The following is a 17204-nucleotide window of genomic DNA, read 5'->3' as shown; positions in this document are numbered from 1 at the left end:
TTGTCAATAATCAATATCATGATTTTTCAACTATGAAATTGTAGAATACACTACATCAGAAGCCTGAATTTTATTAATAAACACCAATCAACTGTACAAAATATCTTAGTGGGAATCCAGCCTACTAGAACCAGAAGAATAATGAGATGGGTTGAGGAGACGTTCAGAAGATCTTGAGAAGCTATGACAGTGGTATGGAGCTTTGCTCATGACTTCAATGACCATCTTGGTTTTGGCACAACATTCTTCACTTTCAAGCATGATTTCCTTGAGCATTACAGTGACATCTTTCATGGTGGGGCGCTCCTCCGGGCATGAGTTAACGCAGAGTATAGCTATGCCTAGAGCCTGCAACATTTCTTCAATCTGAGAATCAGGCAGATCTCGAAGACACTCATCAAGAACGTCTATGATACTTGCGTTCTCTTTCTGTAGTTTTTGCTGGATCCAGTTAACAATGTGCACGCCTTCTGGTAATCTTGGATCAGTTGGTTGCATCCCTGTCAGCACCTCAAGAAGAACAACGCCATAACTGTACACATCACTCTTCTCAGTGATCTTCATTCGATATCCATATTCTGCAATTAAATGCAAAACACATCAAATTCTAGCATTCCTTCAACAGGAGTATGAAATTGCCACTATTTCAAGCAGATCAGCGAGTGATTTCTCAAATCTATGAGAACATGACTTCTAGACTTCCCATGAAGCCATCATTTTTTCGTACCATTGAAACAAGAAGATAAAAATCAAAGTGCCATATAGTTAGACAGGGAAATAAAAATCAAAATCCCATGTGTGATTGGATAATTGGGGCATTAAACAAACAAAATTGTTTTTCGCTACTAAAAGCAAACTAAAAATTTCAAACTTCTATTCTTTGGCTCTTGAATGGGAAAATGCAATCCCTTTCATCATAAGCAGATGAAGTTGGAACTCTTACCAGGAGCAATGTAACCATAAGAGCCGGCCACAATGTTGGTAGATTTAGTATGTTCAGATGGATCAACAAGTTTTGCCAGCCCGAAATCTGCAAGATAGGCTTCGAAATCAAGGCCAATCAATATGTTATTCGCCTTGATATCTCGATGAACGATGGCCGGAATACAATCATGGTGAAGATAGGCCAGCCCCTGTGCTGCTCCAAGTATGATCTTGTACCTCGTATGCCAATCCAAGAGCATCTTCTTCTCATGGAGCAACTCACTCAGGCTCCCATTCTGCATATAATCATACATCAACAACCTAGTATTCATATTTGTGCAGAACCCCAACAGCCTGATTATGTTCCTATGCCTGATCAATCCAAGAGTGTTAATCTCTGAAACAAATGAATCCCTCTCCGAAGAGCTCTCTTCGTTCTTCGATGACCACAGCTTCTTCACAGCGATCGGCATCCCTGCCACACATCCCACCTTATAAACCACACCAGAGAATCCCTTCCCAATCACATTTTCCTCCACCAACCCCATTACCACTTCATCCAAAGAGAGGTGCACCTTTTGGAACAATGTGACCTTCCAATCACCTCCCATGTCTCCATATCCAGCGCCTTTCGCGAATGCCCATGCCCTGTTTATCACCAAAGGACTTGATATGAGGATCAGCAATGTTGCACAGAACAACAAAGCAATGACCAATCTAAGATTCTTCTTGTGGCCTTTTCCATCCTTGGTCTCATCAACTTGAACAAAACAACCATCCCCACTAGTGCATAATCCTGAATTTCCCTCCAAAACACTCTGAGGAAGCTCCCTAAATAACTTTGTACCAGGAAGAAACCCAGAAAAATTATTATAAGAAATGTTCAGTGAAACCAAATTATCAAGACCACCTAAAACTCCCAAACTCCCTGTCAACATGTTGTGTGAGAGATCCAAGGATGCAAGATTGGACAGTCCTGAAAATGTAATTGGAATAAGACCAGAGAGAGAATTCCAACTAAGATTCAATGAGATATCCAAGTTCTGCAAATCACCCAATTCATCAGGAATGGAGCCATAGATCCTGTTAATGCTCACGTCCAACAATTGCAAGCCAGAGCACAATCCCAAAGAATTGGGTATCAAACCAGATAGAGAATTTCCATTCAACATCAGTTTATTGAGGAGCTTCAAATCACCAAAAGAATCAGGAAGTGAACCAGAGATCCTATTCATTGAGAGATCTAAAACATGAAGGCCATGAATTGATCCCAATGAAGATGGTATGCTACCCTCAATCCTGTTCCCATGGAAATCCACCATTTCCAACCTTGTACAGTTTCCGATCTCCAGTGGAATCATGCTGGATAATCCGTTATCTGACAATTCCAAGAAATTCAAGCTACCCAACATCCCGATCGATCCCGGGATCTCCCCAGACAGCCGGTTACTCCCGAGCCGGAGCCGGATAAGAGCAGTGCAGTTGCCAATGTTGATCGGCAATGGCCCCGACAATTCATTGTTTATAAGCAGCAATTTGCTCAGGTTCTTCAGCTGGAACAGGCTGGAGGGGATCCTGTCGGCGAGCCTATTATGTGAGAGGTCGATCCCTTGCAGTTTTGCGCAGCCGGCTAATTCTGCCGGAATAGTCCCGGAGAGATCGTTTTGCCATGCAAAGAACTCGGTTAATTCAGTCAACCGGCCAATCTCCGGTGGGATCTGGCCGAAAAGCCTATTGTTGTCCAACTCCATCTGGGTCAGGGCAGTACAGTTTCCAACTATTGAAGGGATCCTGCCGGTGAAACGGTTATCTGACAGGAGAAGGGTGGTTAACTTTCCTAATTGGGAAATGGTCAGAGGGATATCACCAGTCAGAGAGTTCAAAGAGACGTCCAAAACGCTCAGTTGGGTCAGGTTTCCGACTGAGTCCGGCAGTTCTCCGGTGAGCGCATTCCGCCAAAGAAGGACTCGTTCTAAATTCCGGCAACGGCCCAGTTCGGCAGGAATCCAGCCCGAGAGGTGGTTTTGGTGGAGGTACAGGTTGACCAACTCCGAGCAATTACCGATTTCCGGCGGAATTTCACCGGAAACCATGGTGTTGTAGAGGGCAAGCGTCTGCAACCTCCTCAGCCGGCCAAAATCAGCCGGAATCCGGCCGGAGACGTTGGTGGCAGCAAGACCCAGAAAGACCAAGTTCCCGCAATCGGATACATCGGCCGGAATCTCGCCTTCGATACCCGAATTTCCCCCCAACCTCATGATCTCGAGACCGGCCAACCGTCCGAGGCAGGCCGGAATCCTGCCGGACAGGCGATTGTCGACCAAATTGAGGACGCGGAGGGTGGAGCAATTCGATATCTCAGGTGGTATCGGGCCGGAGAGGTGGTTGGAGTTGAGGGAGAGGACCTCGAGGCTGCTGAGCTTTCCGATCTCCAGCGGGATTTTTCCGGCCAGGGCGTTCGAGCTAAGGTCGAGGACGGCGAGGGAGGTGAGGTTTCCGATCTCAGGGGGGATTTCTCCGGTGAGATTGGCGCCGGAAATGACGAGCTTGGTGAGGAAGGGGAGGTTGGTGAATTGGGTGGGGAAGTCAGAGAAGAGTGGGAGGGGAGGGATGACGATGTGGGTGATGTGGGGAGGTGGGGAGCAGGAAACGTAGGACCAGGAGCAGGGATCGGGGTTGCGGGAGGACCAGGAGGAGAAGGCGGGTGGGGAGCCAATGGATTGGAGCCACGAGAGGAGGATTTGAGCTTCCGGGTTGGTGGTGGCTATGGTGGTCGAGGGTGATGGGATAACTACGAGAAGAAATAGGAGAAGAAGAAGGGGAGGGTGGAAGAAGAGAGAGGACGGAATGGAGAAGAATTTTAAGTTTTCATGGACTCTAGTCATGATATTGGGGTTTTTGGTAGATGGTGAAATGGAATTTCAGAGAGAGAGAGAGGGAGAGAGAGAGAGAGCTTATGATGCTCTGCTTCGCTGGCTTTTTCTGCACTGCATTGGACGACTGAGAAAGAGAGGGAGGATGGGGAGTTATGCTCCTTTGATGTACGAGCTCTCGAGTATCGAGAGAGAGAGAGACCACTCTTCTCTGCGTTCCTTCAGCTTATCTAGAGAGAGAGATGATTGCGACTCTGGAACTGATCACTCTTCTCTGAATTCCTTCAGCTCATCTGCATTTTTACTCTGTAACTGAGAGAGAGAGAGAGGATTGCGACTCTGTAACTGATCACTCTTCTTTGAATTCCTTCAGTTTATCTGCATTTTTACTCGGTAACCGTGAGAGAGAGAGAGAGAGAGAGAGAGAGGAGAGAGAGAGAGAGAGAGAGAGAGAATGTATGGGATTGACTCGATTTAGCACTCCTCCGAGTTACTTATATGCGTCAGCATTAATCTAGGAGGCATTGGGGACAGAGATTCTGTTTCTATTTTGCATTTGCATGAGGAGAAGGCTTGACTTGGGATATCCATAATGACTTTTTCATTGAGTACGGATCCCATCATTTGATATAGGATGCTTTCCATTCTACATTCAATCATAACCGTCCAATCAACGGTTAGAAACGGTCCACACTCTCAATGGAATGTAGATTGATCCTTACCTACCGTGAATATGCTTAGAAACCTTTTTTTCATAAAAATAAAAAAAAATGACCACATCAAACAATTCAATGTATATATTCGTTTGAATGTACATCCTGCAGTCGTGGGGGACGCTGTGGACACGCGGACATCTTGTTCTGTGCATCCCACCGGTCATGTTTTTTTCGTACCACCCCCCCATGAAATGATTGTGATGAACTGACCATTGATTGGATTGGTGCTGAGGTTTATCAACATTTTGCTACGGACGCCATCCGGGAAAGGATCAGGTGCGATATGATTGCACAAATATTTGTGCATTAAGCACCTGATCACCCTCCATCTTGGGGACAGGCCTGTCAGTTGTGGGGCCCAAGGCCTGATGGAGGGCAATCAGGTGCTTAATGCACAAATTGCTCTCGATCGGGACTCGGGCCATCCTACCAGTTAGGGGTGGGGCCAGCCCCGCCCAGCTCAGTCCGCCACGGGTCGAGCTCCTATAAATTAAGCCCAAGTTAGGACCGAACTGGGTCGTCTCACGGGTTCGTATATATATAATAATATAAGTTATATAACACAGAATATATATTATATATATAACATAGAATATAATACATATTTTATATAAAATATATTTTATATATAATATACATTATATATAACATAATATAATATATGTTATATCCCGACTGAGCCCGTTATGGCTACGATGACCTGACATTTAAGAAAAGGAACTTTTTATGGATATCTGAAGATGAATTTTAAGAAGAATCATTAAATTTTGAAATTTTAATAGCCCTACGTAGGATTAGGATTAGGGGGTGTCAATGGGTCAGGTTTGACCTTGACTGGACCCATACTAAACACCATAAGGTCAGGGTTTGGAGATAAATAAGAAGGCCGGATTAGAATCTTGGTCAGATCCAAAGGGTACGATTAATATATGGATCCGGGTATGGTTTATAAATTTTCATACCAGACCCGGGTTTGACCCAAGTTTCGATTAAGATCCACAGTTTTTTAATGTAAAAATGATAAAAAATATTATTTTATTGGGTATGATATGTGTCTGGTTCATGTAATCCTTATAGGACCGGGGTCTGAACTCGGTACCATATATAATCTCAAATGAGGTTTGCGTCTTGTTCTACCTGAGTCCGAACCAAACCTGACCCGTTGAAACCCCTACATTGGATCTATGGTACTTCTGATATAATAGCAGAATAACAATTGACAGATTTTTTTTCCCTCAAGAAATGATGCTAAACGGATTTAAATTCGGATTCAGATGGTAACAAGCTCATACTAGATCCATTTTTTTACATGTAAATGGATTTGGATATATATCTGTCAAATTTGAGTATTTTTCGGATTTGATAGCAAACAATCAAAACCATATCAGCATCTGATTAGAATCAGATATTGTTTTGGATTACCAAACGCAACTAAACACAATCGAATTCAATCGGACTTCGGATAAAATCAGGATAATTGACATCCCTACTTCAGGGGGTCAATTGGGATGTGGACATAAGGGTCTTTATTTATTTGTCATCAGTATCCAAATTCAACTCCTAAGCTGATCAGACCAGATCCGATTAAGTTGGATCAAGTAATGCCTATACACCGAACCACCCCATTTTAATCCTAACCAAAATCTGCCACAAATCTTTCTTCAAGGGCATGGAAGACTAAAGCTCCTCCTCTCTGCTGCTTGACAGGGCTTTCAAGACAAGGGCCCTACATGAACTGTCTGGATTTTAGTAGCGGACCTTTAGTTTGGATCCTAGCTCCATAAGTTTTCTTGACTATAAAAGATGCCCTTAAATTTATTTAAAAATTGTTTTCTAAATCTTAAGTATATTCTGATTCGGGTTCGAGACACATTTGGGTAGGACAAAATCGGATCCAGGTGAGGCACATGCATCTTCTACTATTTGGATCAGTCTCTGACAGGTCCAATTCATATGTTGACTATATAGCACAAGGCAAGGACTTGACAAGTTTTTTTTTTTTTTTCTTTTCATATTTTGCCTCAGGAAACTGCGTCCTGGACTAGAAACAATGTCACCATCCCAGTGATGTGGTAAAACGCCAGGGCTAGGACCCTCACCCCTAAGGCCAATGCTGAACTTCAGCTTATGCAATGTAGAATAAAGAAGAATAGCAAAGAAACAAAGGAGAGATTTTACAGTGGTTCGGCCAATATGACCTACGTCCACAGAAGAATCAGAGAAGTCCTTTTTCATTTATGTGCACCATCAATACAAAGCTTATATATCGATAACATGAGAGGCAATAAGCACAAAAGTAAAAAAAACAAAAACAAAAAACAAAGCAGATTTTAAGAAAGATTCATTCAACAGTTATCTTTCCAAATCTTCAAAAAAAAATCTACCAGGTTGCCAAAAATAAAGAATTATCTTAACAAGGTAACACCGCAGGAGCTGCCATAGCTAGAAGGTAGCCACAAGTTGACACTAGCATAACTTGACTAACATGAAAGTTGAAAGCATGAGGAGCTCGGATCGACCAGGTGTGACTGAAGTATCGGCGAACCAGATAGTATTATGGCTTGGATTCATTAAAGTAGGTCTGATTAACAGCCGCTCGGTTTGCCTGAGTGGTAGCAGGCTTGGGAAGAAGGTGCTAGCCCCCCTTCTTCTTAGGTTCAACTCCCACCAGGTGTGTGGGTGCCTTTAACTTGCAGGCTATGTAAGAGGTTGGGTCTCAGTGACTCCACTCGGGTTTACCTTGAAGAGGGGCTGGCCCATTAAGTGACCCGGTTCCCAGCGTCGTAAAAAAAAAAAAACGATAAGTCTAATTAGCTGATCAGTTCTTAACAAGCATAAAATTTGCAATTACCTTTTATAAAATAAAACTTTTATTGAATGTACTGGTTTTGCACCTGGCCTTTTGAAGAATCTGTAATATTACAACAGCTTATCACCCTCTTATGACATTGGAAGAGAAAGGAACAAAAAAGTAGTAAAAGCTGCCATGAATCTCTCTCAAGAATGGGAAAGATTGCATGTTTGGAATACTATTCTCTTATGTTATGCATGTTAAACAGATTTGTTTGTCTTTTGTTGAATCTTTTTCATGGCTCGACATGATTTTTTTTTTTTAGAATACGGTTAACTAATGTGTTAACTAATTGATTACGATAAATTGGATCTAGTATTTAGAGTTTACTTAATTTGGTACTGCTTCTCGCAGCCCACACCAAAATAGTGCTTTACTCTTAGATGTCCAGTCAACTGCGGTGCCTCAACGCATTTTGAAAAAAACCAACTAGTTTTGGGTTCGAGTGGCATTTCACCCCTAACCACAACTCATCCGTTAATTCTTCAACATCAATCGGTTCGACTTGGTCTTAGTTTCACCCAAGCTTCATCGTGGTTATGGATAGATCACTCAGGGTTCATAAGCAGTGATAATTGCCCCATTAAGACTTACTTTCGCTATGCCTCCAGTGAGTTCCCTTAACCAAGCCACTGCCTATGAGTCGCCGACTCATTCTTTGTTAGAAATACATATGCATCCTTATTTGACTGCACAAAAATGACCTTAAATTTTGGGAGAAAAATGTCTCTATTTGCCAGATTGGCACACAAGCTCACGTGAATTTAAATATATATTTTTTGGGGTCATATTTCTTGATCATTGGATTTGAAAATGCCGCTAAGGCCCTAACCAACTTAGTATATTTGCTTGCCATCCTCTGCATAATTACAAATTTTGGGGCTTGAAAAGTGATATTTTGTCAACTGTTTTAAACGTTTATTTTATAGTATTATATTTAACATATTGCAATATTACTTTTTCAGATAAAAAAGAGATGACTTTATGACGTATTTAAATCATAGTTACTGGAAGCTTCTTGTTACATCCCAAAGCTCGTTTTGGAAGCCAAAAACTCCTTGCCTTCTTGAAAAGAGAGAACGCTTGGAGAAACACACTTAATTATGAAATATAGAAAACTTGATTCCTTTCAATGGAAATTCCACTTCTTTCTCATTTCCCAAATCCATTACGCTCCTTTCTTGTTTCCCAAATCGATTCCTTTTCACATCATTAACCTTCTCACCTTTTGTCACTTCTCACTTGCTTCTCCTTTACTTTCTACTGTTATATATATATATATATATATATATATATATATATATATATATATATATATATATATATATATATATATATATATATATATATATATATATATATATATATATATATATATATAAAACAAGCTTGCATGTTGGTTTTATACTGTTTTATATTTGTGTACATGGCATTTCTTCTTTATTCCTGCCCACACTTCATATTGCTTTGTATGTGTTTCTTTTTCATTTTCCATGCCTTCTTGTATCCATTTCATTTCATCATAACTATGATTCAAATATTGCTATAAATTGTCGTAACTTTTTTTTTATGTATTTTTTAATCTTTTGTTTTTCTCATAACTCAAGTGGAACGAGATGGCTGGATGGTTAGGTCGCACACACTCCATGACCTAGGGGTCTTGGGTTCAAATACCATGGGGGGTAATCTCTCTCAGCTTGCATATAAACAAAAAAGATATTTTGTAGTAGTTTATTATTTCATAATTTTAAAATTTGGCTGAATAGCTGGATCTATCTAGATTCACAAGTGGTTCTAGGTGAGGCATAGAGGATTTGGATCTCTAGCTATTTAGCGTGGGTTCAGCATGGATGTGGGAAATTTACATGAGAAGTGCTGAAAGGGCTTAAATGTGTTGGTTAGACCTGGTTCTAGGTTTGGAAACGGGTTGGATCTGGGGTGGGAAGGGATACTCAACACTGGATCCGACTTTCAATGTGTGGGTCAAGTTCTGGATCTTGACCCGACTCAAACACATCATAGATTTTCAGATTAGGCCTGATATGATATGATCCCCTCTGACACTAGACCCATACAAAACTAGTCAAATATATTCGTTTTTCTTGTGAAATAGATAAAACAGGTAGGGTTAGATCCGGTTCCAACCTGGTTCTGAACCTGTTTATTTATCCAATTCTGACCTGAATCCGATTGAAGCAGGCATTATTTGTTCAGAATATGACAAGTTTATAAAAACAGACCTTGTTTTCACGGACCATATCTGCCCCAATTACCTTCACTCAGGTTGGAGTTGGATAAAAAGATACGACCCGCGTGCACCCCTGCCTGAAGGCTCTGTGAAATAGTTATTTCGTGAATTGCACAAATTCTGGACCTGGACCCAGAACCAATCCCATTAATTCCAACTGGACTGAGTCAGATCCGGTTATGGCTCATTCTGAGGCAGACAAATGGGCACCAGAAGAACAGTAACCATGCTCATGAACTCCTGCTGTAATCACAGCTGAAGAACTGAAATTATTAGAAGAGGCTCCTTGGGGAAGGGCTCTCAATAGGTCGGGTTTGCACCAGGTACCCGACCCGAACTGAACCCCAATCGCAGGATATGGGTATAAAAAATACCTACCCGAGCAATATGCGAGCTGGGTTTGGGTTATGAGTTTTGCTGGGTGCTCGACCTGACATGGTTTTTTGCCAGTTCCCAGACATGACCTGATTGTTTTACATGTAATTTTTGTAACTGTAAACTTCTTATGGATCCAGCTTTGAGATTTCATTTTGTGACCTAGCAATACCCGAGCCTGAACCAGAACCCGAATCCGAACCAAACAATTTGTTATTTGGGGGGGTTTGGGTAGATCCTGATTGGTCGGATACCCAACTCATTGACAGCAAATGGATCAGACATCCGACCTCTTTTTCTCGGATATGGAATATGGATCATGAAATATTGTTAGAATGTGTTAGTGGATTGGTAATGCAAAAAACTAAGGGGGACTCCTACCAATCCATTGATAACAATATATATATATATATATATATATATATATATATATATATATATATATATATATATATATATATATATATATATATATGCACGAAATGCAACTTATAGGTCAGGTACATCTCAACCAAAAACTTTTTGAAGAGGAAATGATAAAATTTGCACCCTGGAATTGCTATTTCTAGATGATTTATGTGCACATTTGATCCAAACACAATCTAAGATGGAAATAAGATTTAGGTTCAACCTTACCACCACGGGGTCGCTGGATGCTCAGTGGGGTGGTTGAGAGGGTGTTGAGATGAAGGCAAAGGTTAAAAATCCGATGACTCGTCACTCGGCTCATCCTTGAGTGATTCGTGACTCGGCTGGGTCAACTTGATGACTCAACTGGGTCATGATAACATTTAAATATGAATGGGTAAAACTAGTTTGAAGTTAAATTTTGTTTAAATTAAATGTAGATTCAATTGAATGCCCAAAGTGGATTGAATATCCATTTGGGGCAAATTAGACCCAATGAGTTGGGGCGCCCCTACATGGGCCCCACTGTGATAACTGAATTCCCATGTGGATTTGGACCCACTTTCAAACAAAGAAGGATCCAAGTTGGGTGGGACGTCCCCACCTAAGTGCCTTATCTTTTGTAATAAAATAAGATGATAATAAAAAATAAAAAATAAAAAATATAACTATAAATAAGAGAAAATCTTATGACTATTATGACAAGATGGAAAAGTCAATGGACCCACTCATGATTTTAAGAAGGAGCTTCATGGAGGAGTTTTCAAATTAATGAATATAGGAGGACAAGCTTTGGTAAGTGAAAATAATTCACACGTTTTTGGAAGATGTTTCGTATTGAGAAGAAATTACAACAAAAACAAAAACTACATTTAAAATGAGAAGCCCTAATTAATTTAGAACTTATGGTAAGTTTCCCCTCTCTCCTCACCCATTTTGAAGAGTCACGTGAGGTTGGGATGCTAATTAAATGAGCAGTGGTATGAGAAACTCATCTCTTTCTCACACAGCTTTGAGAGTTGACCACTTAAAGAAAATATCTCTCTCTCCCACACACTTTTGGGGAGAGAACTTGGAAAGAAGTCTAAGTCCCCTTGTGGAGAGTAAATCAGGTAAAGGTATCTAATTTAAAAAAAAAAGAATTTTTTTTGTATTTTTATTTTTTTTCTCATGTCTTTTCTTGTCTTATCATTCTTTTCTTTTTTCTCACCTAAGGGGATATCTCTTGACTTAAGGCCCCTTTTCATTTGCATGAAGCACTCTTTTTTTCTCTCTCATCTTCTTATCCTCTTGCTCTCTTTCTCTTTTAAAGGATAGTGTATCTATGTGTGTACATGATGCCATGGGGCACATGTATGTTGTACAGCATCTGAATATATGTATGTGAATACATATATTCAACCATACATCTTAGCCATGACTGATATGGGATTGAAAGACAAAAAAAAAACATTTTGATAGCTTATAAGTGCAACTGGTAATTTTTTTTATGCATACTTAATGCATATTGTTTGAGTTCTCCATGATTTATGATCCCATGTGAATCAGATCGTCTATACCAATCCTGAAAATTTATAAGGACTGATAAGACATATTCAGCCAGCCATGGCTGATAAAAAATTCTGATAAGAAAAAAAATTTATTTATATATCAACGAGTGTAGATGATACACTTGCTTTGTTAATTAAGATTTATGCATGACTTTTGCTCTTGTTTTACCAATGTTTGTAGGTCTGATGTAGGTACATACGAGCTTTATATATACATCGTGCTAAGTTGCATAGAAATACCATACAAATTCAGTTATATGTATTGGTATACATATATCAAGCCATGAACATTAATAATGACTGAAAATGTATGGGATATGAATGATTGAAGTACAAAAACATTTTTGAGGAGCACAATTATATTAAAAAAAAAATTTTTGCCAACCTATGATGCTCTTTGGAAAGACGTTTTAAGAATGGATCATGATTCAATGTGTGACCTTTATTTCAGTTTATATATATATATATATATATATATATATATATGAATTTGAGTTAAGATAGTTCAGATTGGTTGTATGTATGCCTTGACATTTTGTGCCTTGATATTCATGTGATTCTAGAAATCCACAAAATTAGTAAAGGTTGTTTGATAAATCATGAATCTATTGTTTTAGTTCACACAAACGTGGGTGATGAATTTATGTGTCCAACAGAAATCTGGAATTATAATTATGTTGGGATTTTAAAAGTCACCTAGGCATTGTTTTTTTTTGTTAACTCATAAATCTGAATGTGTATAATCAACGAGGGCAAGTTGTATATGTACATGTTCACTGAGCGCACACATGAGCTATAACTGCTTATGTGTGTGATGCTGCTATAAAACTGTGAGTATGTGTATATATATGTGTGTGTTGTAACAAAAACCTACCTGTACACATGCATGCATTTTGTCTAAAACTTATCAGCCGTATAATGCACCTATTATATCAAGACTTTTCACGGATCACTATGCTTATGATGCAGCTTCTAAGAAAGGAAGCTAAATTTGATTGGAATGAAAAATGTAAAGAGACTTTTAAAAAGCTAAAGGCGAAGCTCACAACGACACTAATACTGGCCTTGTCAACGGGTAGTGGCAAATTTATAGTTTATATAAATGCCTCAGGTACATGCCTATGTTGTGTTTTAATGCAGCATAAGAATGCTATTGCTATGTGTCACGACAGTTGGAGATTCATAAAAGAAATTATCTGACTCATGACCTGAAATTGGCGGTGGTAGTCTTTGCCTTGAAGATATGGCATTAGCTATACAAAGAATAAATTGAAATGCTTACAGATCACAAAAGTAAAATATTTGTTGTCGCAGATAAAACTAAATATGCAAAAAAAGGTGGTTAAAATTCATAAAGGATTATGAGTTCACTATTTTCTATCACCCAAGGAAGGTGAACATGATAGCCGATGCTCTTAGCCGCAAGGCTAGGGGTACATTAGCCAATTTGGTGGGTATAGGGTGAAAACTGTTAGAATACTTTGTTGAGTGAAAGACATTTTTTGATGACCAAGGTGCGCGAGATTATCCAGTTTGACAACTCAACCAAAAATTCTAGAAATGATAATTGTTACATAGAAATAAGACTCTCAGTATGAGAAACTAAAGGTGCTTATCCAGTAGGATAACCCCTCTTTTTGACTCAATAAGGATAGAAGCATATAGATGCGTGAATAACTTTGGTTGCCAAACACTACAAGAAACCTGTGGATTAGCGACGACCTAAATCCGTCGCTAAACAGTTTAGCGTCGGATTAGCGACGGATAACTTTCATCGCGACTTTTTCGACGCTAAGTAGTGCCAGAACTTATATGTCGCTACTTTCGTCGCTAATTTGTGATGAATTAGTGACATACATGATTCATCACGAGTCCTTCGCTATTTTAAATTAGCGATGGATAATATCCGTCGCTAATCCGTCGTTAAATTTAAAAAAAAAATTAAAAAATTGCTCTGTCGGCGCATTCTCCGACAGAGAGCAATTTTTTTTTCACAAAACCGGCGCGTTCTGGCGTCAGGACGCTCTTCCGCAGCGAGCCAGTCACAGCGAGAGAAGGGACACAGACAGTCGCAGGCGGCCTCTCGCGGTGGCCAATCGGGAGGGAGAACGACTCTTCCTAGAAGGAGACCGACAAGCTCCGTGTCGACGACCAGAGGACCATCTGGCAGAAATTGGTGGGGTCGGCGTTGATGAATGTCATCAGCATCTTCTTCGATGCCCATGACTTCCTCTTGGAGATCCGTTTGGTGGGCAGAGAGGCGACGGTGGTCCGACAGACGGGAAGGAGGAGGGGGCCGTCCGTCTTAGAGCTGGTGGCACTCGTGGTGGTGAGGGTGTTCAGCTTCGGAAGGGAGGCGAGGGAGTCAGAGTTGTAGATTTCAAGCTGGAGCACCCGGGTGAGGGCGTTGGTCTCATGACTCATGAATGCCTCCGAGAACTAGGAATCGATGGTCAACAAAGGCCGGATGGCCCACATGTCGAGGCTTGAGTAGTTTTGGGATGCCATTGATTTCTTATCTCTTCCTTTCCTTTCCCGTCAAAAACTTCACGGTCAGAGTTCCAAAAAAAATCTTGAAATTTAGTTAAATTAGCGATTGGAGAACTAATGCACCTATGCTTCTTTCTTGATAAGTAGACCGAAGTTCAGAGTTCGAACAGGGGGAGGGAAAAATGGAGGGAGGGGAAATTTTGAACGGGGGGAGAGAAAATTTCGTACCTCAGGTGGGACGGTTTAAATCGAAAATTAGCGACGAAATTAGCGAGTAAATTTTTCCATCCCTAATCCATTGCTAATTAGCGACGGATTAGGGACGAAAAAAATCGCTCGCTAATTAGAAATTTTTTGTAGTGTTTTGGCGACATAAAAATGTTGTCTTTAATCCATCACTAATTAGCAATGGATTTAGCGAGGGAGATATTTCTGTCGCTAATTCCACAAATATTTTGAATGTTAGCGACAAATAGTTTTCTCTCGCTAATCCGTCGCTAATTTGTGACAGAAAAAATCCGTCGCAAATTGTCATCGCTAATTACGATTTTTCTTGTAGTGAAATAACCCTAAGTTGAGAAAAAATTGTTAGATAAGACATATAAAAGTAGGTACACCATCCACTCGGGCAATAAGAAGATGTTTAAGGACCTATAACGTGGGTACCAGTGGAATGGCATGAAATATGATGCATTAGACAATTTAATTTTGGATTAATTATTTAGTGATTAACAAGTTTGTTCTTTTCTTGACTCAAATTAATAGTATAAAATTTGATTTATATTACCAGATATGTCTCAAGATACTTTACTTGTCAACAAATCAAGATCGAGCACTAGAGACCTAGTGGAACAATACAACTGATAAAAATTCTCCAATAAAAGTGGGAGGATATTACTATGAATTTTGTGGTGAGTTTACCCTGAATCCGCAAACATCATAATGCTATCTGAGTTGTGGTTGATCGGCTTACCAAATCAGCCCACTTTTTACTTATTCAGAAGGGACAATCTTTGAAAAATTTAGCAGATTTATACATCAAAGTGATCGTGCGATTACACAGAGTTCCTACCTAGATCATATCTGATTGAAACCCATGATTTACCTCTCGGTTTTGGGGTCAGTTACAAAAGGCCTTGAGCATAAAACTAAAGTTTAACACGACTTTTTACGCTTAAATTGATGGCCAATTAGAACGAACAATATAAACTCGTGAGGATAAGTTACGAGTCTGCATGCTAGATTGGAATGGTGATTGAGATACACACGTGATACTAGCTGAGTTTGCATACAACAACTACTACACAAACATTGCAATGACTACTTTCGAAGCTTTGTATAGATGACCCTACAGATCACTAATATACTAGGATGAGGTTGGTGAGCAAACTGTGAAATCATCGATGATACTCCAACATTATACTCAACAAGTACAAATGATACAAGATTGATTGCGCATTGCTCAAAGCCATTATAAAAGTTATGTTGATCAATGTCACAGAGAACTCACCTTCAAGGTGGGGGGTTTTGTTTTTGTGAAGGTATCTCCGACTAAAAGTGTGTTCAGATTCGGTAAAAAGGGTAAGCTAAGTCTCACATATGTTGGTCCCTTTGTAATCTTGGAGTGGATCTGTTAAACGACATATCAAGTAGAGTAGCATCTTCAGTTTGCATAGAATCATAATGTCTTTTGTGTATCGATATTGAGAAAATATATACATGACCTATCTCATGTGATCCAATCGACGTAGATATATAGGAATATTTGTCTGTAAAAGAAAATCCAATAGAGATCATAGATTATAAAAAACAAGTGTTAAGAATGAAGATTATTCTACTTTTCAAGGTGCGATGGCAACATCACGGTCTTGCAAAATATACTTGGAAATCCGAGGCAACAATGTGAGAGAAGTACCCTCATTTATTTAAGTTGTACGTGTAATGAATTTCGAGGACAAAATTCTTTTAAGGGGAAAATAATGTAATAACCATGAATTTTTTGTATTTATTTTAATAAAATAAAGATGATTTTTGTGTGTAAATATCTAGTTTAGGATTAATTTGGATTTATTGAAAAAAAAATCTAAGATACTGGTTTGATTCAAAATTTGAGTAAAATTTTCAATTGAAAGCGAGGATCAATTTAAATATGAATGGGTAAAACTATTTTGAAGTTACTTTTGGTTTAAATTAAATGTAAATTCAATTATAAATTCAATTGAATACCCGAAGTGGATTAAGTATCTATTTGGATCCATTTGGGGCAAATTAGATCCAATGAGTGGGGCAGCCCTATGTGGGCCCCACTGCGACAACTGGATTCCCATGTAGATTTGGACTCACTTTCAAACAAAGAAGGATCTAAGTAGGGTGAGACATCCCTACCTACCTGCATTATCTTTTGTAAGAAAATAAGATGATAATAAGAAATAATAAATAAAAGAAGATAATTATAAACAAGAGGAAATCTTAGAACTATTATGGGAAGATGAAAAAGTCAATAGACCCACTCATGATTTTATGAAGGAGCTTTAAGAAGGGGTTTTCAAATCAATGAATATAAGAGGACAAGTTTTGGTAAGTGAAAATAATCCACACATTTTTTGAAGATGTTTCATATCGAGAAGGAATTACAAAAAGAAAAATACATTTAAAATGAAAATCCCTAATTAATTTTGAACTTGATTATGACAAGTTTAGAATTGCCTATCTCAACTCACCTGTTTTGGAGAGTCACATGAGGTTGGAATGCTAATTAAATGGGTAGTG

General features: G+C 39.3%; 1 protein-coding gene across 1 annotated transcript; it reads right to left on the bottom strand.

The window, feature by feature from the left end:
• Window positions 1-3896, bottom strand: LOC149847464 (uncharacterized). Its single transcript, XM_089998429.1, has 2 exons — window positions 944-3896; window positions 1-578 (listed from the first exon to the last, which is right to left on the bottom strand). The coding sequence occupies exons 1-2, from the start codon at window positions 3807-3809 to the stop codon at window positions 106-108; spliced, it is 3339 nt and encodes a 1112-aa protein (XP_089854555.1). The 5' UTR covers window positions 3810-3896; the 3' UTR covers window positions 1-105.
• Window positions 3897-17204: the final 13308 nt, after the last annotated feature.

This window comes from Nuphar pumila, chromosome 2 (genome assembly GCF_984573655.1).
Source record: "Nuphar pumila chromosome 2, dmNupPumi1.hap1.1, whole genome shotgun sequence".
Taxonomy (NCBI): Eukaryota; Viridiplantae; Streptophyta; class Magnoliopsida; order Nymphaeales; family Nymphaeaceae; genus Nuphar; species Nuphar pumila.
This window is presented reverse-complemented; position numbering and strand designations above follow the sequence as displayed.

Coding starts and splice junctions, on each gene's coding strand:
- LOC149847464 (XM_089998429.1), bottom strand. CDS start 3,809: ATGACTAGAGTCCATGAAAACTTAAAATTCTTCTCCATTCCGTCCTCT. Junction 579..943: donor TTATGGTTACATTGCTCCTG/GTAAGAGTTCCA, acceptor ATTTAATTGCAG/AATATGGATATCGAATGAAG.